The sequence below is a fragment of the Cajanus cajan genome, chromosome 4 (assembly GCF_000230855.2).
Source record: "Cajanus cajan strain Asha chromosome 4, NIPB_CcT2T_4, whole genome shotgun sequence".
In the NCBI taxonomy this organism is placed as follows: Eukaryota; Viridiplantae; Streptophyta; class Magnoliopsida; order Fabales; family Fabaceae; genus Cajanus; species Cajanus cajan.
The window spans coordinates 12,120,360-12,145,603 of NC_138520.1; the positions used below are offsets into that span (position 1 = coordinate 12,120,360).

The 25,244-nt window shown below is 31.7% G+C and overlaps 2 protein-coding genes across 3 annotated transcripts; one reads left to right on the forward strand and one right to left on the reverse strand.

The window, feature by feature from the left end:
• Positions 1 to 6,873: 6,873 nt before the first annotated feature.
• LOC109791811 (pentatricopeptide repeat-containing protein At3g26630, chloroplastic) lies at positions 6,874 to 9,055 on the reverse strand. Of its 2 annotated transcripts, none has more exons than XM_020351158.3 (2): positions 8,920 to 9,055; positions 6,874 to 8,776 (listed from the first exon to the last, which is right to left on the reverse strand). In XM_020351158.3, exon 2 carries the CDS (start codon positions 8,707 to 8,709, stop codon positions 7,282 to 7,284), a length of 1,428 nt encoding a protein of 475 aa, XP_020206747.1. In that variant the 5' UTR covers positions 8,710 to 8,776; positions 8,920 to 9,055; the 3' UTR covers positions 6,874 to 7,281. The 2 variants fall into 2 exon arrangements, with proteins under 2 accessions (XP_020206747.1, XP_020206748.1); XM_020351159.3 differs by having other exon boundaries at positions 9,003 to 9,054.
• Positions 9,056 to 17,931: 8,876 nt separating this feature from the next.
• On the forward strand, positions 17,932 to 19,297 carry ATAN11 (Transducin/WD40 repeat-like superfamily protein). The gene is given in 2 exon segments (XM_020351157.3): positions 17,932 to 18,329; positions 18,331 to 19,297. Coding segments are annotated over 2 exon segments (1,053 nt in total). The 5' UTR covers positions 17,932 to 17,975; the 3' UTR covers positions 19,030 to 19,297.
• The last annotated feature ends 5,947 nt before the right edge of the window (positions 19,298 to 25,244 follow it).

Consider the following 25,244-nt stretch of genomic DNA (forward strand, 5'->3'; position numbering starts at 1 on the left):
GTAATATTTTTAACGTCATTTTTAATTATTTATATTTTAAAATTATTCATAATTAATAATTAATATAAATTAATGTTATGAACACTTTTTTTTTTTCAAATGTACACTCCTAATATTATAAATTCATTGAAAATCTAAAAATATATGCAAGTCTCATTCCATATTTAATTTACACTACTTTAGTTACAAATGAAAAAAACTTAATGAATGGGTCCCCACATTAAGGAATTATAGAGTTCACATTCATTTCTCTCTAAAACAAAAGCATATGCATAACATAATTGTGCACATCAATAGTTGAAAATTAAAAATTAGAACACATGGATTTATCAAACAAATGGTGTTCATATACAACAAACTTCTGCCCATCGATAGTTGACATTTAAAATTTTTTAGTTTAAAGTTGTTTAATTGTGTATTATTCAACAATCCATAGTATTTTTGACCTATAAGATATTTAATAGTTTTAACTTACAAGGTATCATCCCATTAAAGATAGTGTAGGAATAATTTTTACCTCCAAAGTTCTTTTTTTTTATTTTTATTATAACTATGTACTGTCTCAATTGATTAAAAAAAACTTATAAAACTATTGGTATAATATCTCATTAGAAGTCTTTTTCATATTATTTTATCACTCATGTTTCTTTTATATATGTATGAGGTTTGTATGATAATTTTGTTCTCTTTTTATTCATAATTTTCATTCATAAGAATTCTTAATTCTCTTTTTCTATGAAAAAAGAAATATAATACATAAAAATTACTCTAATGATCAGGTTAGTATTCAAGCTCAACTATAATAATATAATAAATATTATCATAAATGTAATTAAAAAGTATTTATCTTACTTAAGGTTATTATTTATATTATCACTTAATGATGTAATAAAACTCTTTAACCTTGATGATGAACCTAAATTATTGGATTCTTTTTTGACAATAAACATTATATAATTACTTATAAAAGAAGGAGATGTATATATCCTAAATTTTATAATTTTTACAAATTCTTTTTTATTCTAGTCCGAGTCTCTTTTGAATCCTAAGTCTTAACAAACCATTGGTCTTTGGTATTTAAGCCTTTTCAAGTAGCACCTGACCAGGATTTAAAGCTAAATATACTTTCTGGAATACTCCTCAACTTCATCTCAGAATTTCAAAGCCTTACACATTCTGTAAATAGAAAAAACATATATAATTAATTAAAAAATACAAATAAATAGTTTCATAAAATGGGTCCACACATCAATGAATTATATTAAAGAGATTCACTTTCATCTCTCTAAAATTATAAATTTTTAACTAAATAAATTTTCTTTACTAATAAAATGTACAAATCAATTAGGTTAAATAATTAATTTATGACTTTGAATATTTAATAATATTATCTGAATATTCAGTATTTTAATTAATTACTTTTATGACATTAAAATAATTTTCTACTTTAGTTTATTTATTAATAATATTTCTTGCTTTTCCTTTATTTTTTTACGACTTTCATATTTTCTTAAACTGGATAAAAAAAGTTAGAAAACTTATCCATAAATTTCTTAAAGGAAATTAAAAAAAAATATTTTTTTTATACAAATCATAATGTACATGAATAAGTAAAAAAAATCATATAATTTTTTAAAGTAAATTTAAGAAAATAATATAGTTTGTAAAAATTATACCGAAATTTACAGATTTTAAAAAATAACACAAAATTTATAATAAAAAAATGCATTAAAAAATCCTACAAGAACAATCTGCAAGTAAGAAAAAATCATATATTTAAATTATTGTATAAACTTTATTATAATGAAATAACTTAATGTATAATTAAAAATATTATTAAATCAATTATAATTATTGGCTTGATGAAAAACATTAAAAGTGTATTATTGACATAAAAGTTTCTGTTAAAAATAAAAAAAAAAATTGTCTAAACATTATTTTTTATACATTCTTTTAATGATTAAAAATTTGTAAATAAAATTTTTCTATACTCTTTTAATGACATGAAATTATCAATAATCAAGAAATAAATAAATTTATTTGTAAAATAATTTATCATGACTTAAATTAATAATACATAAAAATATATTTTTAAAATAAAATATAAATATTTTTTAATAATTATATATGTACTTTATTTGTCTAAAAATTTGTATGTATCCTATGACTATATTAAGCTCCACCTCTACTAACAATGAAACGATTTATCTAAAGTGTAATTTGTGCAAGTGTAATATTATTAGATTTATCTAAAGTGTAATTTGTGCAAGTGTAATATTATTAAGTAAATCGTAAAATAAATTATCCAAGGCATAGTCTTCCCACTCAAATATTATTCAATAACATCAAAAACATTGTTAACATGTACTTAAAGCAACAATCACATCAACCATAACATTAATACATAACATTAATACGACCATTTTTTTTTGGCAAAATAAAAAAAAATGAGAATAAGAGACGATAACAATGGCAGAAGAATTATAATTTTCCAGTTATTCTTAAATATTTAATTTCTTAAATTTATGTATTTTACATTAAATAATTTTTCTCATTTTTTTAATAGTTGTTTAACTTGTTATAGACAAATTCAAGAAGGCAATATTTTTTTAGTTTTTCATAAAATAATATTGATCTTTCTTATTATACTATTTTTATTTTTGTTTTGTAATAAATGTATATTAATTATCAATGTATATATTAATTAAAGTTAGGTAAAATATAAGAATATAATTAATAAAAAGTAATTAACATTATCTTAAAATTTGATAACAATTAAATAAATAAAAAAATTCTTAAAAAATTGACAATTATTTTTATTTATTTTACAATGATTGCAATTTAAAATTTTTATATATAGATTAATAGTAACAATAAATATATTATTTTTTATATAATTCTATAAAAATACTTTATTTTCTCAATAAATATATTATTTTAAATTGTGGTAGTTGAATAATTTATAAAATAAGTTGAGAAAACACCTATTAATATTACATTTAAAAAGTGAACATCATTTAGTTCAAAATATTTTTTAAATATTAAAATTAAAGTTATTGTGAAACATAAGTAGTATAAAGAAACCAAGGGAATAGTAAATAAATATTGAATGACTGTTGTGCAAGTCCGTGCGAATTCCATACGACTTTTAATTCATTTTATTGATTAGGATTTTGGCATGCTTCTCAAATATTTGACCATAGACATAAATTTCATTTAAAGCATTTGTAGGTTTTGAACTATAAATATTTTATAATTATATCGATACGAAGAGATGATAAATGTGAATAATTAAAGCAGATAATAAATGCAACCAAATCAAAATTGAAAAATAATAAAATTTAAATTTAAAAACAAAATTAAAACATTAATTTATATTTAAGGATCTAAATCAAATCAAATTAAATGATTTACTTAGGCCCAACAAGGTTCATCATCACAAGTGCAAATCTCTATAACAGTCCTATATTATTTGATAGACGTCCATTTCATTTAATTTAAAGTTGTCATAGATTTGAATGGAAATTATTTTGTACTAATATTAAAGTTAAAATAAAATAATGTGAATAATTAAAAAAATCATAAATGTAATTAAATAATAAGAATTGAGACATAATAAATTTGAATTTAAATCAAAGTTAAAACATTAATTAATATATATATATATATATATATAAATGAATAATTCTCTATTTTTAGACACTTTATTATCCTTTGTAAATATCATATTTGTCACCAATTTCTTATACAACTTTTCTATAATGGTCATGACCATGTACTAACATTGCCATATATAAAAAAAATGTAAATGAGAAAAGAATATAGACAAATAACAAAGACAACAAAAAATAAGAGAGTAACTTAGGAGGGTGTATTGGTTTAGGATTTCATAGGATTTTAAAAGACTTTTTTTGAGTAAAAAAGTTCATTCGTATTCAATCAGGATTTTATGTCACTTAAAAACAATCCAGTAGTATTCAATCTGGATTTTCAAGATTTTTTAAAGAATCCATTAAAATCCATTGGTATTCATTTAAGATTTTTTACAACTTAAAAATAATCTATTGGTATTCAAAAATATAAGGATTTTAAAGGATTGTTGTGTTAGAGGGATTTTGAAGGACTTTCTAGTGTTATCTATAAATACCAAATTCATAAAACAATTCCATCCAAACTCATCGGATTTTGAAGGATTGTTTGAAGTGACTTTTTAAGTGCTTCAAGAATTTCTAAATGAGTTTTTCATATTTTTTTTTTCTTTGCTCCCGTCTTCTCCATTTTTTCTCTACTAATAATATTGCACTACTGTTTATTGCTCATATATAATATTGTAGTACTGTTCCCATTCCATTCCCTTATTTTGTGAAACTTCGATATGTAAATGACAGTGTCATTGATTTGCTTTATTTTTCTCTTCATTCTCTTTAATTGACTTGCTCTATTTTATTCTATTTAGTTGAATTTTTTCCTTTATATAACACAAAAAAATGCTTAAAATTTTAACTTTTAAGTGATAATTTTTTTATAACACACGTCAAGAAAAGGGAAAGGTGAAAGATGAAATTGATATCATGTTCTCTACAATATATATATATATATATATATATATATATAAGATGAATTTGAGTTAGGGTTTTTGTGAGTAGAATGTGTGAAGTCCCACATCGGTTAGGAAGGAGAACGAAGCATGCCATATATATGGGTGTGGATACCTTCCTTGTGTGGACGCGTTTTGGGGTGGCATGCATGCCATTGCCAGAAGCAAAACCGTGGGGGCTGCGACCAAAGCGGACAATATCCACATGCGGGTTCCTGGGCTGTTACATTTGGTATCAGAGCCGGGACAATATCCACATGCGGGTTCCTGGGCTGTTACATTTGGTATCAGAGCCGGGACAATATCCACATGCGGGTTCCTGGGCTGTTACATTTGGTATCAGAGCCGGGACCCGGGCCGGTGTGCCAGCGAGGGCGCTGGACTCCCTTGAGGGGGGTGGGCGGCCAATATCCACATGCGGGTTGCTGGGCTGTTACAGAATGAGATGAAAATGGATCTTAATTGCGAGAAAAACCGAATGAGATGAAAATGGATCTTAATTGCGAGAAAAACCTTCTCTGCATAAAAATTGCGATCTCTTTCCTTCTCTTGAGTTTGTTACTCTTATCCCTCCTCCTTTTAACTCAACAATTTTTTTTTATTATAATTTTTTCTTTTAATTTATATATTGTGAAATTAGAATTTTTTTTTATATCTTAAAAAAAATTAACATAAAACATTGCAATATCTAGCAATGATGTATTCATAACACCAAATCTTAATAATGATGTATTCATAATACCATATCACTGTGAACCACCTTACCAGCCTCCATCACCTCACCCAAGCATTTCACCAGCTCAACCCCCTTTAAGCTCAGAGGTTTCCACTGAAAAACCAATTAATTGTAAGCGGAGTAGGTTCGAGTATGGAGTGAGTTCTAACTCAGTTGGGAACAATAGTCAAGCCAAAGTTCTAGAAAATATATCTATTAACATTGAGACTATAGCTGCCAATTTTGAAAAAATGTCTAACTTGATGGAGAAAAGAGAAAGATACCAAGAGGCAAAGGAAAATATTTGAAGTGCCATAAAAGAGATCCCAAATTTGGATGATCAAAATCGTTACATGGCGGCTGATTTGCTCGATACTAATGCAAAGAAATATTTTGGTGTTATTTTGGTCGTACTTGATTGAAATATTTTAACATGTTTTATTTTTTATTATATTATTATTTTTAGTTATAGATATGTAGGTGAATGTTATTTAAGAGGAAATGATATTATCGAGAATTATTATTATTATTATTATTATTTATCTAAACATTGTTATTTTTTTTTTATTATTTTTATCTTTGACTCTTTTTAAATTTGAATGTATGAATTTTTTTTTGAAATCTTATCATATGTCAAAAATCCACAAAAATTCTACAAAATCCCATAGAATCCATTAAAATCCTGATTTAAAAGTCTTGTAGAATCCATTAAAATCCTGATTTAAAGTCTTGCAGAATCCTGCAAAGTCTTAAAAGTCATGAAAATCCTACAAAGTCTTTTAAAATTCGCAGGATTTTTTTTAACTAAAAAAGTCCTTTAAAATCTTAATCAAATACATTCTTCTTAATAGATTAAGATGACAACAAAGACGATAAAGTTATAAAGAACTTCCAACAATGTTATTGTGGTTGAAAAGTGTTTGAGATTGTTCAAGACACCCTTGTCGACTTTGAAAATAAGAAAGGAAAGTACAATAGAGATAAGAAAAATGACAATTTCAAAGAATTAGTAGAGTTACGAATTAAGAATAAGACAAATAATAGGAATGTCTAATATAAAAATGTGGGTCATATTTCATGATTTAAAAAAGCATTTTACATCGGTTTAATTTTTAATCGATGTAAAATATTATTTCTACATTAATTAAAAAGGAATTGATTCAAAATAATTCTCCCAAATTTAAAAAATGTCACGGTAAGACTTTTTACATTGGTTATTTAACAACAAATCTAGAAAATATGGTGTAATATAACATTTTTTCATTGGTAAACATGATTAATTTTTGTTTTAATATAAGGAACCTTTTAAAAAAACAAAACTCTAGCAATTGTTAAAGTCCAGAACATTCAAAGAGAGTAGTATTTCTTAACCTTACAAAGAGATTAAGTACTTGTGTTTAGGTATATTAAAATCCTATATTCTCTAAAGATAATTTCGAAAAAGAATTATGACATAATTACATCTAATCTTAGTCACTGTAAATACATGTAATTCTCATTGTCAAACCATTGTATCTTTGGCTTGATTAAGTTAATAAGTAACTAGCAGAACGGATTCAAATATGTGCAATTAATTTACTCTAATTGACTTTAGTTCTAGAGGATACATAGGCTCAAGCCTCAAACAAATAAATAGAAAGAGGTTAATATAACCGATTGACTCAAATTGTCTTAATAGACTCGAGGGATACAATTACAAAAGTTTAATAAAATAAAAATATACTAACATGTGTCAATCTCATCTGTTTAAATATTTACTGTAAATATGAACTCTTCACATCCCAGAATGAATTTTTATTTAGTTTATACGACAAATTGCGCTGATCATCATGCATCCCGCAACATGTTAAACACAAACTAAAGGCATCCGTTTGGCTATGTATATAGACTTCTCTTAAAAGCTCCACAGAACACATCTTGGCTTGAATCTCTCACATTGTGTGACAGTAAATGAGAACAAAGTCACAATTTATTTACTTGTTTGGTTGATATCAATCTGCGTCCCACTTGAGCTCGTGGAGGAATGATCTAGAACTAGTTCTGAGAATGCCACATCCCCGTATTGCTTTAGTATAAGTTTTTTTATGTCATTGATACTAGTGAGTTTGCTCTTCCGGAGCAATTCTGCAACATCATGATTTGATTCCATTGCGTTCCCTAACGTGTAAATCTCATCCAACCTATAAGCACGAGTATAGATTTCAACCATGCATTCATAGTGTTCCAAGATAGGTGTTATACCATAACGATCTGTCATAAGATTGAAATACTTCTGAGCTAGTTCCACGTCATTCATATAAATGCAAGCGCTGAGAACACCTACAAAAGTGATAGCATCCGGAGCCTCATTTGCCTTTTCCATTTCTTCAAAAAGTGATATGGCTTCAACTCTAAACCCGTGCACACCCAAGCTAGTGATCATTGTATTCCAGGTGGCCAAGGTTCTCACCTGCATCATGTCAAACACTGTCCTTGCATCATCCAAGCTGTCACACTTGCTGTACATGTCTATAAGTGCGGTACCCAAGAAAGGCTCAAGTTCAAAACCATTCTTGAGAGCATAATCATGAACCCTTCTACCCAACCTGAGGCTACCCATCTCAGTACAAGCTCTGACCAAACTCACCAGAGTGTACTCATTTGGCCTCACATCATCAACCTGCATTCTTTCGAACAGATTAAAGGCTTCAATGGGTTGCTTGTGTTTCACATACCCATCAATCATTGCAGTCCAAGCAACAACATTTTTGGAAGGCATCCTCTCAAATAGCTTCCGGGCAGTATCCAATTTCCCGCAAGCAACAAGGCCAGCAATCACGGTGGTCCAAGTGAACACATTGCGAACACGCATTTTATCAAACACCTTGCACGCACCATCAACATTCTCACACTTGAAGTAAAGATTCATCATGGTGTTCTGCACATAGAGATCACCCCAAAATCCCATTTTGATTGCCAGAGCATGGGCCACTCTTCCAAAACCAAGGGCAGAAGAGGCCATGCAGGCATTGATCAGAAAAGGGTATGTAAACTTGTCAGGTGCCAAGCCCTGGCATAGCATGGCCTTGAACAAAAGAAGTGCCATTTTGGGAGAACCACTAATGGTACAAGCTCTGATCATGACATTCCAGGTGAAGGTATCTGGGGAATTGAGTTGATCAAACACCATAGTGGCATAGTTCAATTTGCCAAAAGTGGAAGAAAGCTCAATTAGCTTCCTTATGAGCAATTGGTCATAGGAAAGACCAAAACGGATAATTCTGCCATGAACTTGTTTGAGCTTCTTGAAATTGTTACATTTTTGAAGAAAGAAAAGGGCTTCTTGAGAACCAAACCTTGTTCCTGGGGTTCCCAAGTAGGGAACATTAATGTCTGGGCTGCAACATGTCACCCTCATGGCATGCCCAATTCCACCTTCAACGGTTATCTGCTATGTAGCAGTTGTCAGTACCAATTGGGATAACCTGAGGACACAAAAAAGTGAAAAATAAATAAATAAATAAACCAAACCCATCACGAAAGGAATCTAAGGATAAAGTTGCTCATTTGCTTGCTAGATGCTCCACCCCACGAAGGGGAAATAGTTGTGCTCCTTGGATAAGGTTACCTTTATTTATTATTATCACTATTCAAAGGACAAACAGCTTTCACACAACCCTGTGAGCAGAGACAAAAATATGGAATAATAACCTTTGAATGAAGTATACACAGGGAGAAGGGATTTAGAACTCGGCATTTGTAATCAAGATCAAGATTCCATCTCCATTTTAAATATAGAAGGTTAAACTATTTTTTACTCTTTATAGTTGCACCAATTTTATTTTTTAATTTTATAATTTAAAATAATTTTTTTTTATTTTTTTATCTTATATTTTTAATATTTATATTTATATTTTTAATTTTTTTTAGTCATTACTGTTAATTTTTTTTTGTAACATTATTTTTATATAAGTAATGTGAGTTTACTAAATTCACGTGATGGTAATTTTTTTAATTTTTTGAACAATAATGTATCATTTAATGATTATCAATCAATTTGATAAAATAAGTTTGAAAATCTTAGAACAAAATAAGAATGTAGTTGTCTAGTGAAAAAAATGCCTACAAAAATAATTTTTGAAATTCTTTCATGTTAGTGAATGAAAACATAGTTTAAGAATGACTTTTTACTTCTTCCAAATAAACCTTTAATATTTTTTTAAAAAAATATTACTCTATTGATGAATAATTAAATTTATATAAACTTAAGGATTAAATGGGGTTGTAAGAACAAACATCAAATTCTCTCAATATTGAAAATAAAAATATGTGAAAATTTAATGTTTTCATCTAGAAATGATGAGAAACAAAATTTGATAATTAATTTTATTTTTCATACATAAAGAGATTTAAGAATCATCTCACTAGTCACATTCTATACACAAAGTCATATATGAGATAACTTCACTCTTTATCTTATTCTAGATGATGATTCTCAAAATTTTAAAGTGTAATTTACTGATTTGACGTTCACTCCTCTTACTCTTTAAACAAAGTTTCTTTTATACTTTTCTTCCCAAACGTCATGAAACAAAATTAGAAATTCAAATATATGTATCTAATCCATCATCTTTTAGTAATGAAGTGCTAAGTTTTAGGTTGGATGTTTGAAGTTTAAGAGTCACTATTAACACCCATTAGACTAACACAACTTAACTTAGCACAAAATTTTATTTTATTATTTTTTCTATAACAAACTTAATTTATTTCATAAGTCCAATTTAAATAAATAAATTAAGCTAATAAAATAAACTATAATTAAATTTTTTTGCTATTTTTATTTATGAAAAATAAGATATTATATGATGTCAATGAATCGTTTGATTGGATATAAGAAATGAATTGCCTTTAATAATAATTGATTTTGTTAAAATTATAAATTTTCTATTTAACGAGATAACAATTAAATAAAGATAAAATCTTCTAATCGAATAGTTTAACTCATCATAAGTTATTAAAATTATAAACTCAATACAATATATATTAATTAATTAGATGATACAATAATAATTATTAGTCATAATTAATTATTGAGAATCTATAAAATTAACTAAATAAATAATTGATCAAACATACATGCAAAAATAAGAAGAACAATAATCACATAAGTGGAAATTGAAGAGAAAAATAGACATTTACTTTGAGTAGCATTTTTCATTAGAATGTACTCCATCATCTAAGCACTTTTAACCATTATTTCATCAACAACAAGCCTAGCCTCCTAACCCCAAGTGTGTGGTTCAGCGGTAGGGGTTGATCCACGCTTAAGCAAGGTCAGGAGTTCGAATCTTGCCTTGTGTATGCAACCGCGTTAAATCTTGGGGCCAGTTATCCCACCCTTTGAGGTGTTTCCCTCGTAGCGAGGAGATTAGTCACAACTATCGGCGGTGGATACTCCAGGGACGAACCCAAAAAAAAAAATCCTAGCCTCCCAAGTTTTCAGCGAGTAATAAGATGGACTCATGCAATTTACACTCTCTTTTTCCTTTTTGCATTGTCCACTTATTTTTTTTATTTATGAAATAATTCCTTTTACAAAATTTAGTTTCCTTAAAATCTTTGAAAAAGTAAAAGTATAGTGAACGGATTTTTTTTTAATTACACTTTTGATATCTTTATTTTTATCGATTTATAGTTTTAGTTTCTTTATTTTAAAATAGAGATATTTAGTTTTTCTAATTTTAAAAATATAAAATTTTAATTCCCTTGTCAAACTGACATCTATTAATTGTTAAATTTTAATGTTTACTCATACTTAAATAACATGACATTTAATAATATGACATTTAGAGATTAAGAAAACTAAAAAATAACCATCTAAATAAGATTTTTTCATAAAATAAATACCAATCACTCGTTCAAATATATATAAGGATTTTTTTTATGTTATTTTTAAATTTTTATCTCTACATGTCATGTTATTAAATATCATATCACTTAAGTAGTTACATGTTACTAAACAACATCAAAATTTAATGATTAACAAATATCAAATTGATAATAAGACCAAAATTTCGTACTTTTTAAAATAGAGAAGTTAAATGTCTTTATTTTAAAATAGAGGGATCAAAATATATCCGACACTCCAAAGACACACTTTTACTTTGAAAACATATTCTCAAACACTCACTAAATTAGGCATCAAAATTCTTTTTGTAGGTAAAATCACCATTAGCAATCTTGAAGATTGAGGACTTTAGATTGAAGACTTTAAAATAGACTGATCTCATGCTATGACCTTGACCACCCTTATTAGGGTCATGTAAGGTAAGGATAGGATTCTCAAGGCTTTCATGGACAAGTTTGGGAAAATAGCTTTCAAAATTTTTTATCTGGCCGAGGAGGTTTCCCTACACCAGATACATATCGAGTTCTTTCCTAGATATTTTGCATAAGAAGTCAACCCTTTTATGGAAGAACTTCATAGAAAAGTTGTGAAGTATATGCAGATAGAGGAGCCTGCCGAGTTTCGAGAACATTTTGGTGAAGAATGAGGCAAGGAGAAAGTTAAATCCCAAGGAGACAAGCAAGAAAGAGACTAGTCCAGACATACAAGGAAGCATAAACAACCTTGTTTTTCTCATTACATTCCCTTGAATGATACCCGCTCAATAATCTTGGAGGAAACATTGAGTAACAATTTGATACCTCCAAAATTTCAATCATATGATTGAGGAGTGCACAAACCTCAAAGATAAAATTGGAGAATTGATCTAGGTTGGGCACTTACGCAAGTTTGTGAAAAAGGTTGATACTAGATCTCACAACTAAGATCAATGATATGAACATTGAGAAAGATGGTGTGAAAGAAATGATAGATCCCAAAGAAGTCCTGAACAGGTTCGTCAGTAAGACAACTATCCAAGTTCTTGGCTACGAAGGGTAATTAACACCATTTCTGGTGGAGGCTCCACTAGCTTTTCGAGGAAGAGGCATCTTTGTACAGTTAGGGTAATGAATGTCATCGCATGACAACCTTCGCAAAAGATGTTACCAATAACCTTTATTGATTAGGACTTTAAGGGCTTGAATCCTTATCAATATGACCTTATGGTGATCACTATGGAGAAGAAAAAATTTGTAGTGATGAAGACTCTGGTAGACCAAGGTAGTTATGTCGACATTTTATACATGTCCACCTTTTAGTAGCTACAAATGCTAGAGTTAAGCATCAAACCCTACAACGTGGTCAGCTTCTTAAGAGAAAGGGTGGACACGAGGGGATATGTTGATCTTTTGACTAACTTTGATGATGGGGATAAGAGAAGAATGATTAGTATAAGATATATACTTGTTAATGCCAACACCTCTTATAATTTTCTACTAGGTTGACTTTCTATAATGAGTTAGGTGTTGTAGTTTCAATGCCTCACCTAGCTATTAAGTTTTCTTCCTCTAGTGGGAGGATAATAACTATTCACACTAACCAGAAGACAGTTAGGGAGTGTTCTGCTATGAGTTTGAAAATAACTCCATTGGTAAGTTAGGTTGAGGTTGACCCCTTACCTAACCAGATTGATGAACCTACCTTTTTGACAAGTAAAAAATAGATAAACTTGGTAGAACTAGTCCCAATAGTAAGTGATAAAGCTTGACTATAACTAGTTAAGGAGGTTGAAAAGTTTCAATTGGGGAGTACAAAAGGGTAATGTACTAACATTGGTACACAACTTGAATAGGAAGAGAAGGCTTTGTTTATAAACACTTTGAGGAAGAATGACGACTTGTTTACATGGTCAGCATCTACCATGTCAGGCATTGATCCATCTTTTCATTGTCATCATCTATCAATCTTTCGTGAAGCTCAACTTGTAACCCATAAGAAAAGAAAAATGGGTGATGAAAGAAGTGTACTTGTGAAGGCTAGAGTGTCCAAACTATTGAAAATTGGTTTCATATAGGAGGTGCGGTATATCACTTGGCTAGCTAATGTGGTTTTTGTTAAGAAAAGTAATGATAAGTGGCACATGTACATGGATTATACAGATCTCAACAAGGTTTGCCCCAAACAAGAGGTCCAATACAGATGCAATATCAATGAAATGATCATTGAACCCCTTCATGGGTATGAGTGGACATTGTTTATGGATGGTTTCTCTAACAAGAAAGGCAGTGGTGTAGGAATTCTTTGGAAGGGCCAAGTGGTCTTGTAATTGAACAATCTCTTCAGTTAGGATTCCAAGCTTCCATTAACCAAGTTGAGTATGAAGCCATTATTGTAGGCATGCAACTTGCCTTGCTTGTTGTGCAAGAATGATTCTCAATTAGTGGCTTGACAACTGAAAAATAAGTATAAAACCAAAGATCCTCAACTTTTAAAATATTATCATGTGGTTAATTGGTTAAACGGAAGCTTTTCAAATTTTTGAGTTGAACATATAACTCGAGAGGAAAACCAAGGCCGACATTTTGTCTAAGTTCGTAAGTTCTATGCGACCCAACCATAAGGTGATAGTGCAACAAACCTTGAAAGAGCCTAACATGTTTTTTGAAGAGTGCATTCAAATTGAGGGGGAGGAAAACAAGATAACATATATCATCAATTATCTGAAAAATAACTTAATGCCAAAAGACCCTTTAGTCACCAAGAGACTTAGGCTTTAAGCGACCAAGTTTTGCATTGACAGAGGTGAACTTTTCAAAATAGGATTTTTGACCTTTTTACTCAAATATGTTATCAAAGCATAGGTTAAGTATGTCATGAAAGATTTACATCGAGGAGTTTGTGGCATGCACATAAGGGAAAGAAGCATTGTAGTCCAAATACTAAGAGCTAGAGCTAGATATTACTATCTGACTATTTAACAAGATACAACTGATTATGTAAAAAAGTGTATCACATGTCAACCACAAGACAATCTCATTGACATTACTCTGGAGTCCATGCATAATATAGTATCTCCATGGTTGTTTTCTATGTGGGGCATCAACATCTTGAGTCCATTTCCACTAGCCAAGGGTTAATGCAAATTCTTGTTAGTGGTAGTCGACTACTTCACCAAGTGGATAGTGGCAGAACCACTTGCTTGAATCACGAAAAAAATAATGCAACACTTCATTTGGAAAAAATTTATCTGTCATTATGAATTTCCTAAGACTATTATGACAAATAATGGTAGAAAATTCATGGACAAATGACTCAATGAGTTCTTTGAAGGACTCTATATCCAACACTAAGTTTCTTTTGTAGAGCACCCTTGAACGAATGGTCAAGTTGAGGTCGCCAACAAGGTCATCATGGGTGAGTTAAAGAAGATATTGGGAAGAGTTAAAGGCAAATGGGTCGGAGTTGCCAGAAGTATTATGGGCTTACAAGTTTACCTCACATTCTACTACTTAGGAAACACCTTTCTGACTAGTCTATGGTGTCGAAGCAATGCTACCGATGGAGATAGAGGAGGCTTCCCCTAGAAGAATCTTACACCAAGATAATGATGGCTCCTCCTACTGGGCTGAACATGATATGATGGACATCATCTAAGACCAAGCTCAAATCCAACAAGAAACGAGTTATAAAAAGGTAAGTTATAGACATGCTTCTTAGTTAGTCAAATGGAAGTTTCACCAAGGTGATTTGGTGTGGAGAGTTCAAGGCAAAGCTATAAAAGATGTGGTTGAAGGGAAGTTTTCAACAAATTGGGAAGAACCTTTTAAAGTCACTCAAAGTTTGAACAATGGACTATATATACAAATTGGAAACTTGTCCAGGTAGGAGATTTCGAGAACTAGGAATGCGTCACATTTAAAGTTTTATTATAGTTGATATTGTAATGAGGTGTGTACTCTTTCCTACCATTAGCCTTTTTTCCCATAAAAAAGGTTTTAGTCAAAGAGATTTTAACAAGACACACTAGTATTATCAATAAAACATTCATTACTTTCATATAGTGTTCAACTTCATTTAGAAGCTATCAAAGAGGTGAAGAAAAATTAAGTATAAAATCTTGGTACTAAAAGCCTTGACCGAGTATGAGTTCTCGATTAAGTAATTTAAAACTCAAGTATAAAATCTTGGTACTAAAAAATTTGGTCGAACATGAGTTCTCGGCCAAGTAATCTAAAACCCAAGTATAAAATCTTGGTACTAAAAATCTTGGTTGAGCACAAGGTCTCAGTGAAGTAATATAAAACCCAAGTATAAAATATTGGTGCTAAAAACCTTGACTGAGCTTGAGTTCTTAGCCAAATAATCTAAACTCAAGTATAAAATTTTGGTACTAAAAACCTTGCCAATCACGAGTTCTCGTCCAAGTAACATAAAACCCAAGTATAAAAACAACTATATAGATACATTTGACAATAATAGTTTGAAAAGTAAAGTATGTGAATACTTGAAATTTAAGGTAAACTTCATTGATTTAAAAATAAAATTCAATACCTGGAAACTAATGGGCACTATTGGCCCCCTCCAACAATCCAATTTTGATTTTCTACTATTGCCTCATCCTCCTTGTTCATGACCTCAACATGGACCTTTTCGATGATCAGCTCTTTGGCATCCTTCAATAGTAGACTGATTGGCTCCAATCCATAACCATCCGACAGCTCCTCCACATCTACCATTCTACCCTCATGGACTACTTATCTATGTTAAAAATGGACATGTTCGACATGTTGTAGAAGTGAATGAGTTGTTAGAGGGCTTTGTTGAAGTTGATCTTATGGTGATTGTATATTTGAAGTTGAGCCTCAACCAACCCCGCCTCCACTGCCTCCCTCATTGCCTTCTCCTTATCTCGGAGCTTGGTCATCTTTAAAAGATGACATTTCACACTTTTATTTTCAAGGGCAAGCTTGTTGTGGGCCTCTTTGGCACATTGAATATGACCTTAAGCTTGCTTATCTCAGTTATGCAAGTCACCAATTAAACTCTGTAATTTGGCAACCTCTTGATACAAGTTTTCATTAACCTTCAAGTTTTTTTGAATGCTAGCTCAGTTCTCCTCTAGATCAACTTTAAGCTTGTTGATGTCTTATGGGTTGACACCAACCTTGGTTAGCTCAGACACAAGGTATTGTGCATTAACCCAAGACTAGGCTTGTAAATCGCAAAAGGTAGCAAGTGCTATCTCAGGATTGGTTTTTTTCATCGCTTCTCAATTGGTTGAGGAGAGAGCGGTCAGGTTTATGATTAACAAAGAATCGAAGGCCTTCTTGAAAAAGGTGTCAGTGTCGATAGCAAAAATACCTCCGTTGGGCCTTGATTTCTTATGAATACGAGTACCTTAAGGTTTTTTTTTCTTGTGCCTATCCTTGAAAACTTTATAAGGAAGAGGTCCCTTATTATGTTCAACAACAATAGTAGGAGTTGTCCTTTAAGACCTTTTTTGGACTTGAAAGAGGTTTTTTGGAAGGGGTGGCCACACTAGTACTAGTAGCCGGGTTCCTAAGAGTGGAGTTTTTGGCACCTCGGGAATCTTAAGCAGCGATAGCAGCTTGGACACTCTTTCGATCAAAGTTGAAATTGTGAGCCATGAATTCTACAATAACATGAAGCATACATCAACACCAATGTAAAACAATTGAGCACTAACAACCGAAAACCTAACACGTACTCTCAAGTTTTTCTTGAGCATTAGGAAAGATGAAAATATTTAAGATCTCCTTTGTTTTTAGCGATAAGGGGAGGCTCTTAATTATTTCTAAGTTCTTTTGATCCTAGGAACTCATGGTATTTGGTTCTCAAACCTTGTACTTGAGCAGCTCCTTATTCCACTAGAAAGGAAACTTAGGACTTGAGTTCTCATCATCTCTAGGAACTTAATCCATAAAAAAAAAACCACCTTTGACTTTTGGCAAAACTTTAAAAAGTCCATCTTTAAATGTTTTTGAAGGAGGCGGTGTAGCGTACGAACAAAAATCTATGAGCGTGGCTGATTAAGCCATCTAGGTACTTGGCCTAGTTTTGTAGAAGTGGCCAATTATTAGGATCAAGTTGTGTTGAGAACTGACAACATCGTGACTATGAAGGTATTGAAGAAGAGTCAGACATTTAAGGGTTTGAAATGACACTTGTTCATGAAGAAAAAAAAATCCTTTGTTGTTGTTAGTTTCTTGACACATCCTTTCCTCCTACAAAGGTCTTCCATTTAAGCCTCTATAAGACCTTCCATTTCAAAATCCACAATGCTAGTGGGATGGAAGAAGTGAGTCAACAAAGACTTTTTTGTAAACTTAGAAAGATACTCAAAAACTGTATCCAAAACTTAATTTGAGTATTTTTATATGTCTATAACAAATTCAACACTTAAGTTAGGAATTTACATAAAATTTGAGTTATTAGTCACTTAGACTGGCTGCTATATCCTTGACCTAATTGTGATCACCCACTTGTTATTATTAGTATTTATTTTACTAATAAATTATATTTATATATTTTCATTATTTTTTTATCTTTACATATGACGTGAGATAATATAAAATATCAACAGATGTTAATTTGATAAAAAAAAAAGAAAAAATATTTATATTTTGAAATTAAAAAAAATAAATATTTTAGAGCAAAATAAAAAATTTAGGGAAAAAAAAAGGGGAAAATTGTTTGTGCATTTGGTATTGGTATTTGATTTATAAGTGAAGGAGCAGAGGAAGGAATAAGGATAGAATAATTGTGAGGCATCGACGATGGGCGCAAGCAGCGAGCCGACCCAGGAGGGGTCGGAGGAGCAGCAGAAGCGTTCGGAGATCTACACATACGAGGCCCCCTGGCACATCTACGCCATGAACTGGAGCGTCCGTCGAGACAAGAAGTACCGTCTGGCCATCGCCTCCCTCCTCGAGCAGTACCCCAACAGAGTAGAAATCGTCCAGCTCGACGACTCCAACGGCGAGATCCGCTCCGACCCCACCCTCTCCTTCGAGCACCCCTACCCGCCCACCAAGGCCATCTTCATCCCCGACAAGGACTGCCACCGCCCCGACCTCCTCGCCACCTCCTCCGACTTCCTCCGCGTCTGGCGCCTCCCCGACCCCGACGACCCCCACCCCCCCCCGCGTCGAACTCAAGTCCCTCCTCAACGGCAACAAGAACAGCGACTACTGCGGCCCCCTCACCTCCTTCGACTGGAACGACGCCGAGCCCCGCCGCATCGGCACCTCCAGCATCGACACCACCTGCACCATCTGGGACATCGAGAAGGAGACCGTCGACACCCAGCTCATCGCCCACGACAAGGAGGTCTACGACATCGCCTGGGGCGGCGTCGGCGTCTTCGCCTCCGTCTCCGCCGACGGCTCCGTTAGGGTTTTCGACCTCCGCGACAAGGAGCACTCCACCATCATCTACGAGAGCTCCGAGCCCGACACCCCCTTGGTTCGCCTCGGCTGGAACAAGCAGGACCCCCGCTACATGGCCACTATCATCATGGATAGCGCCAAGGTTGTCGTCTTGGACATTCGCTTCCCCACGCTACCTGTCGTGGAGCTCCAGCGCCACCAGGCTAGTGTCAACGCTATTGCCTGGGCCCCCCATAGCTCCTGCCACATTTGCACCGCTGGGGATGATTCCCAGGCCCTCATCTGGGACTTGTCTTCCATGGGCCAGCCCGTCGAGGGCGGCCTTGACCCCATTCTCGCCTACACCGCTGGCGCCGAGATTGAGCAGCTTCAGTGGTCCTCCTCTCAGCCCGATTGGGTTGCCATTGCCTTCTCCACCAAGCTTCAGATTCTTAGGGTTTGATTTTCTTCACTCCTTTTCTCTTCCGTTCCACACTTCTGTTGCTGTTTCCTGTTAACCCAACGGAGATACTTTTCTTTTCTTTTCTTTTTCTTTAGGCTTTAGTGCATTGAACTGCTAGTTAGTTTGTATTATTCATGCATTCTTCTTCACTGCAAATTGCCCTTGTACGTAAATGCTTTCACTTCTGTTTCTTCCTTCTTCTTTTTTTTGCTTTTACTGGTTAACTCAAAGAAATTCACTTATGATGCACTGCCAGGGTTGTGTTGTTGTTTGGGTTTTGGTGCTTTTTGCCTTTGCTGTTTCCTGATTCACTGTTGATGACTCTGTTAAATACAAGTTACAAGCTTATCTGTTATAAATAAATAATATTTTTCAATAGAAAACCTCTAAGAAGGGCTTCTAAAGAGGAACCTAGTGGTAAAAGGCTTGGTTTTTGTGGGTGTTGGTTTGTTTGGATGATGGGTGCATTTGTGTGTGTGTGGGGAAGCTCTATATTTTAATTGTTTAGTCTTTCTGGGAGGTCCTGATTAAGAGAAATTTGATATAAAAGTGGTGTTAGTGGATTGGTGGAGTACAAAGTGGACTCTGTGGCACCGATTCCCTTTCTCTTCTTTTATCATTTCATTGTGTTATGTTGGTTTCCTTTGAACTGACCAGGGTTCTGTTAAGGTTCTTGAAGGTGAAGTTAGAGTTTAGGCTTAACAGACGGACATGAAATAAACATACATCGGACGTTGTGTAAAACAAAGGAGAGGTTATCTAAGGCACTGATAATGAAAAAGATAAAGCCCTCCAATTTATAAAAGCAGCATTGATTAACCCTAAGAGCTTCAGTTCTGTTTTTTAATATTCAAACGTTTAGGACCTATGAAATGCTCCAAATGACAGCAATTACCCCATGATTTTTGGTTTCTTCTGTTATTATTGCAAAGAATGAAAGCATCTAAATTCTAAACCAATGAACTACTACGCTTCCCTACGGATAAAGAACAAACCTACCCCCATCCCACATATATAAACAAGATCTTTCAGTTGGTTTGCAGTGGAAAAAAAAGAGTTAATGAACCCCAATTGGATTTGCAATCAAGCAGTGGTTATAGGAATACAAGTTTCTTTGGTAATGTCTTCTCTTTTAATTTCTGTAAGTTATTTTTATATGTTGTAGTTGTTTACATGAAAAGATAAAAAAGCATGTTGCAGAATTTGACCGTTGTACTCGAAATAATGCGTGTTTTTCTCCCATGGGGTGAACCACCCTGGGTATAGACTTTTAGATGACGCAACAGAACTGGATGGTGATGGCTGTTAGATTTTCAAACCTTGTGCTAAACTGAACTAGTAGAAGTCAATTTGAGCAGCATTTGATATCGAGATGATCCATATAAAATGGCTCTTAGGTTTTCAAACGTTATACTAAACTGAAACTCAATTCAAGGAGTACTTGATCTGGATATCTGCAATAGTGATTAATGCAAGTTTAAAGCGGATTATTGTTTGGAAGGTAGTTTTATAAAATCTAATTACATATTATAAACTTCGTGGTAAAGTTCGGTAAATGAATTGGAATACAACGGAACTAAATGTCAGAGTTTTATTACATGTTTTAAAAATAATACATGAATCTAAAATGTGGTGCGCTTTTATTCTATTAAAAAGAATAGAAATCAAAGAAAAAAGGAGAGGATAAACTATTCTTTCTGTGTTGTCCGTTCTCCATTGGCTACCTTATGTATACTGATTAAGAAAAGTCGAGGCTAATCTGAGTGTTGTATGTATAAAGTAAGAACAGGAAGCTCCAATTTTCCATCTCCAGATCAATTGTAATGCCATGGTCTCATGGGGGGACTTGTTTTATTGTCGAAAGTAACATGTTTTATACTGGGTTAACGAAAAAAATAATAGGAAATATATTTTTGGGGACTCCCTGGCCAGAAGAATTGAAGGAATTGAACTGGTATAAGCAAGAGTCTTGATGGCAACAGCATTCAACTCAATGATAATGACATATAGTAAATCTTCTCGTAAGGATATGAAAGGGATTGATTTTCGGGTGTAGCCAACAAGAGATCCACAATTACAATTAGTTTAATAATATTGACTTTTGATACAGAAGTGGATAAGCAAGAAATGAGGAAACAACTAATTTCTCGGACTTTTAATATATCTTATACATTACTTTCTATCTCAATATATGTTTAAGCAAAAATAATTAATTTCACACATGTTTAATATATTTAATTTTTATAATTTTATATAAAATATATATTATATTTGTTTTAATATCTTTAATCACATTTTTCATAAATAATATTCTTATTTATTATCTTAGAGATTTTTTTTTGGATTTATAGCATTTAATAAAGTTAACTTAGTTAACAATTTTTGATATTTAAGTTCAAAGAATTTAAGTACTTTTTTTAAGACAGGATGTGCCATTTATTATGTTAGTGGGGGGATCAGACCTAACCCACAAAAAGTATAGAGAAAAGAAAAGAAAGTAAAAGAGAAAATAAAAGGATTAAAGGTACAAAATTAGAACTAGTTACAAATCAAGAACACACAAAGACCTAAAAAGCCAATCTTTGCTAGAACAAGAAACTACAGCAACCAACCAATGACACCACCTATCAACCAAAGGCCAAAACTGAGGGCAAGACCAAAATAGCTAGGAACAAAAACCAAGTCTAATCTATCCAACAACTCTACCATTATGCAACCAACAACATAGCTTTGCTACAACTTCCAAACAGAGAACTTAGATTGCAAGTGATATTATCACACTCATCACGTTGAAGATTGGGCATCTTAAGTATGAAATTTATAGAACTTGACATTTGTAGGTGGTCCGATAACAAGAGACATAATAAATTTATGAATGATTGTTAGAAAATACTTTGATATTATCTTAATAAAGTAATTTTAAGTCTAACTCAATTCTACAAAATTAACTTGTAAGATGAGAATTATTTCCACATATATACTCTATTAGTTAATGTGAGATTTCTAACACAATTGAAAATTCATTTGTGAAGAATCCTAATATGATCATATGAAGGTGTTACATAACAGGGGACTCCAACTACACTAGGTTGATCAATCTAACAATACATGAGATGAACCATAACATTCACTTCTACATAGGGACCCTCCCCAGATTTAGGGGAGTATTAATTAGATGCACTTGTAATCATGTTCAAATCTTTGTTATCTTTATTATTGTAATCCCTAATTTTCTTAATTCTAATGCCAAATCCATCAATCTATTTTTCTTACTTTAGTGTTTAAACCCACTATTGTATTTTTCGCCTTTTTTTTATAAAGAATTCTCTCCACTCAAGATTATTACCAACCTTTGTGTACTTTATCTATTTAAGTTTTAGCATATCAATTAATGATATCAATTCACAAACCATTTTCTTCCTTTATACTATTACATTTTACATGGTATCAATTGATCTTGTGATTATCTATCAGGTCTCATAAAATTCCATCTTCTAAGAATACATCATTTACTACCCCAAACCCTTGTCTCATTCATCACTCAGATAGCCCTTCAACAGTTCTTGTTAAAAATTTTTTGATAAAAGATAATTATGGTTCATGGAGTCATGTAGTGACAATAAAATTTCGTGCAAAAAACAAACTTGGTTTTGTTGATGGGTTACAACCAACTAGAAAGATAAAATTCTCGATCAACAATGATGTAATAATTTGGTTGCCATTTGGATTCTTAATTCTATCTCGTCTGAGATCCATCCAAGCATTTTGTATGCTAAAACTACAACACAAATCTAGATTGATATACAAATATATATTTTTTAATCAAATACTCCTAAAATATATCAATTGAAATAATCAATTTTGTTTTCAAGCAAGGAAATACATTTGTCTCTTTATATTTGACACAATTTAAATCTTTATCAGATGAGTTAAGTTTCGTGACTTCATCTCCCCCATGTAATTGTGGAAATGCTAAATGCATTATTCATCAACAAAATTAAGATCGAGCCATGGAGTTTTTTCAAGGTCTTCATGATTGTTTTTCAACTATTCATAGTCGAATCTTTCTAATGGAGCCATTTCTTTCAATTCAATGTATCTATAATCTGGTCTGTCAAGAAGAAAAACAACAAGTGATCAATTTTCAATCAACTCTTATTGTTGATTTTACAAAACTCCAAACTTTTAACTCGACATCTTGACCACTTGTCAAACACAACATCCTTCCTATAACCATTGTGAAAAAACATGGTCATACTTTTACTACTTGTTATAAAATTCATGACTTTCTAGATAAGTAAATAAGGAAAACAAGGCCAAAACTTTCTACTTCTACTAATCTTTTTAATATGATATCATCCAAACAATACCATAAACTTAAGACATTTAGCCAAGGAAGATATTATTGGTTCATCCGCAAATTTGACAAGTATAACCATTGCTTGTTTTCCTTTTTCATGGATTACTAACTCAAATGTCTCTAATCATATTTTTACATCTTTTTATTTTCTTTATATTCTACTTTTCATATGTGTGTGTGCGTGTCTTCAATTACATGTTTGTTGCTCACCAACACTCGTTCTTACAAATGATTTCCACATTCTAATCTTATTATTAATCTTGTTGTCTATTTCACAATTAAAAAATTCAAAAACTTATGATGCAATTTTTTCATCTTTTGAATGTATATTCCATGACCAAACAACAAAAAAGACAATTGGTTAGGGTAGTGCTTGAAATGGACTCTTTTATCTCAAAGCAGATTTAACATCAAATTCTACTTTCCTTTTGAGTATTCTAATAGGCATGACCGAGATCATTATTGTTTTAGTTATTCATCAAATTCTTATTTTGGTTTTAAGCATTGTAATAAGTTTGGCATATGACATTCATGTCTAGGTCAACCATTTAAGTCTCATTTCAATTTCATTGTTAGAAATTCTTTGAATATTAATGCTAATAAAAATAGTTTTTGTGACATATATATGTTTGTGTTCTAAACAATCATGTCTACCTTTCTCCTAATTTATATTGTCTCACTTATTGATTTTGAATTAATTCATGTTGACATTTTAGGTCCATTTTTTATACTGTCTAAAAATAGATCATGTTATTTTCTAACCATTATCAATGATTATTTGATATGTAATTGGCTCTATTTAATGAAACACAAATCTAAAACTTTCAAGATGATGATTCATTTTTTAATCAAATTAATCGTCAATTTAATAGTAAAATTGATCCTATTAACTCTGGTAATGAGGATATTTTTCTTCTCCAACTTCAAACATTCATTCTTGTAATGGTTCAAAGTTTCTCTCCAAACCAATACAAGGTTGGTTTCTGATCATGGAATTATTTACCAACATAGTTGTGTAGCAACTGCTCAACAAAATGACTTCGTGGAATATAAACATTGACATCTTCTTTATGTTGCAAGAGCTTTACAATCTTAAGAAAACTTGTCTTTTTCTTTTTGGGGTGAATGTATTTTTACTGTTGCATATCTTATAAACAAACTTCCAACTCCAATTCTTCAATATAAATCTCTTTATCAAGTTTTACTTGGATCTCTTCTTTTATACTCATCATATGCATTTTTGGATTTTATGTTTTGCTAAAAAATGAATAGTCAACATAAATTTGATGAGTGATCCAAATATTGTATATTTGTTGGTTATCAAATAGATCAAAAAGGATATCAAATATATGATCCACAAATTCAAATGGCTCATTTATTAATATTTCCACATCCAATTTTCAAGATAATACTTCCATGGATTGTTAATTTATTTTTGTAGATGCTCTATCAAATGATTTTCCTTCTATAGAAATGAGTCTTCCTATTTAAATCATTCTTAACATCTTCGTCGTCCACCAAATTATCTTATCGAATATTTGTAATCATATTAAATCAAAAACTATTTTTCTTTTAAAAAATTATTTATTCTTATCCAATCTAAATAATTCTCATAAAGTTTTTTTCACAAATATTATTGACAACCAGGAACCAAATCTTATTCTCAAGCCATGAAATTAGCTAAATAGCATGAAGCTAAAACCAAAGAAATTTAGGTCCTTAAACAACACTTGCTCCTGCAGATCATTTCGACAAAGGTATGATGGTCGATTGTGTAGTTAGTAGGTTTTTAAACATTATTTTTGGGTTATAATAATATTTTTGTAAGAGGAGTATTATATGTCATTGTTTATTA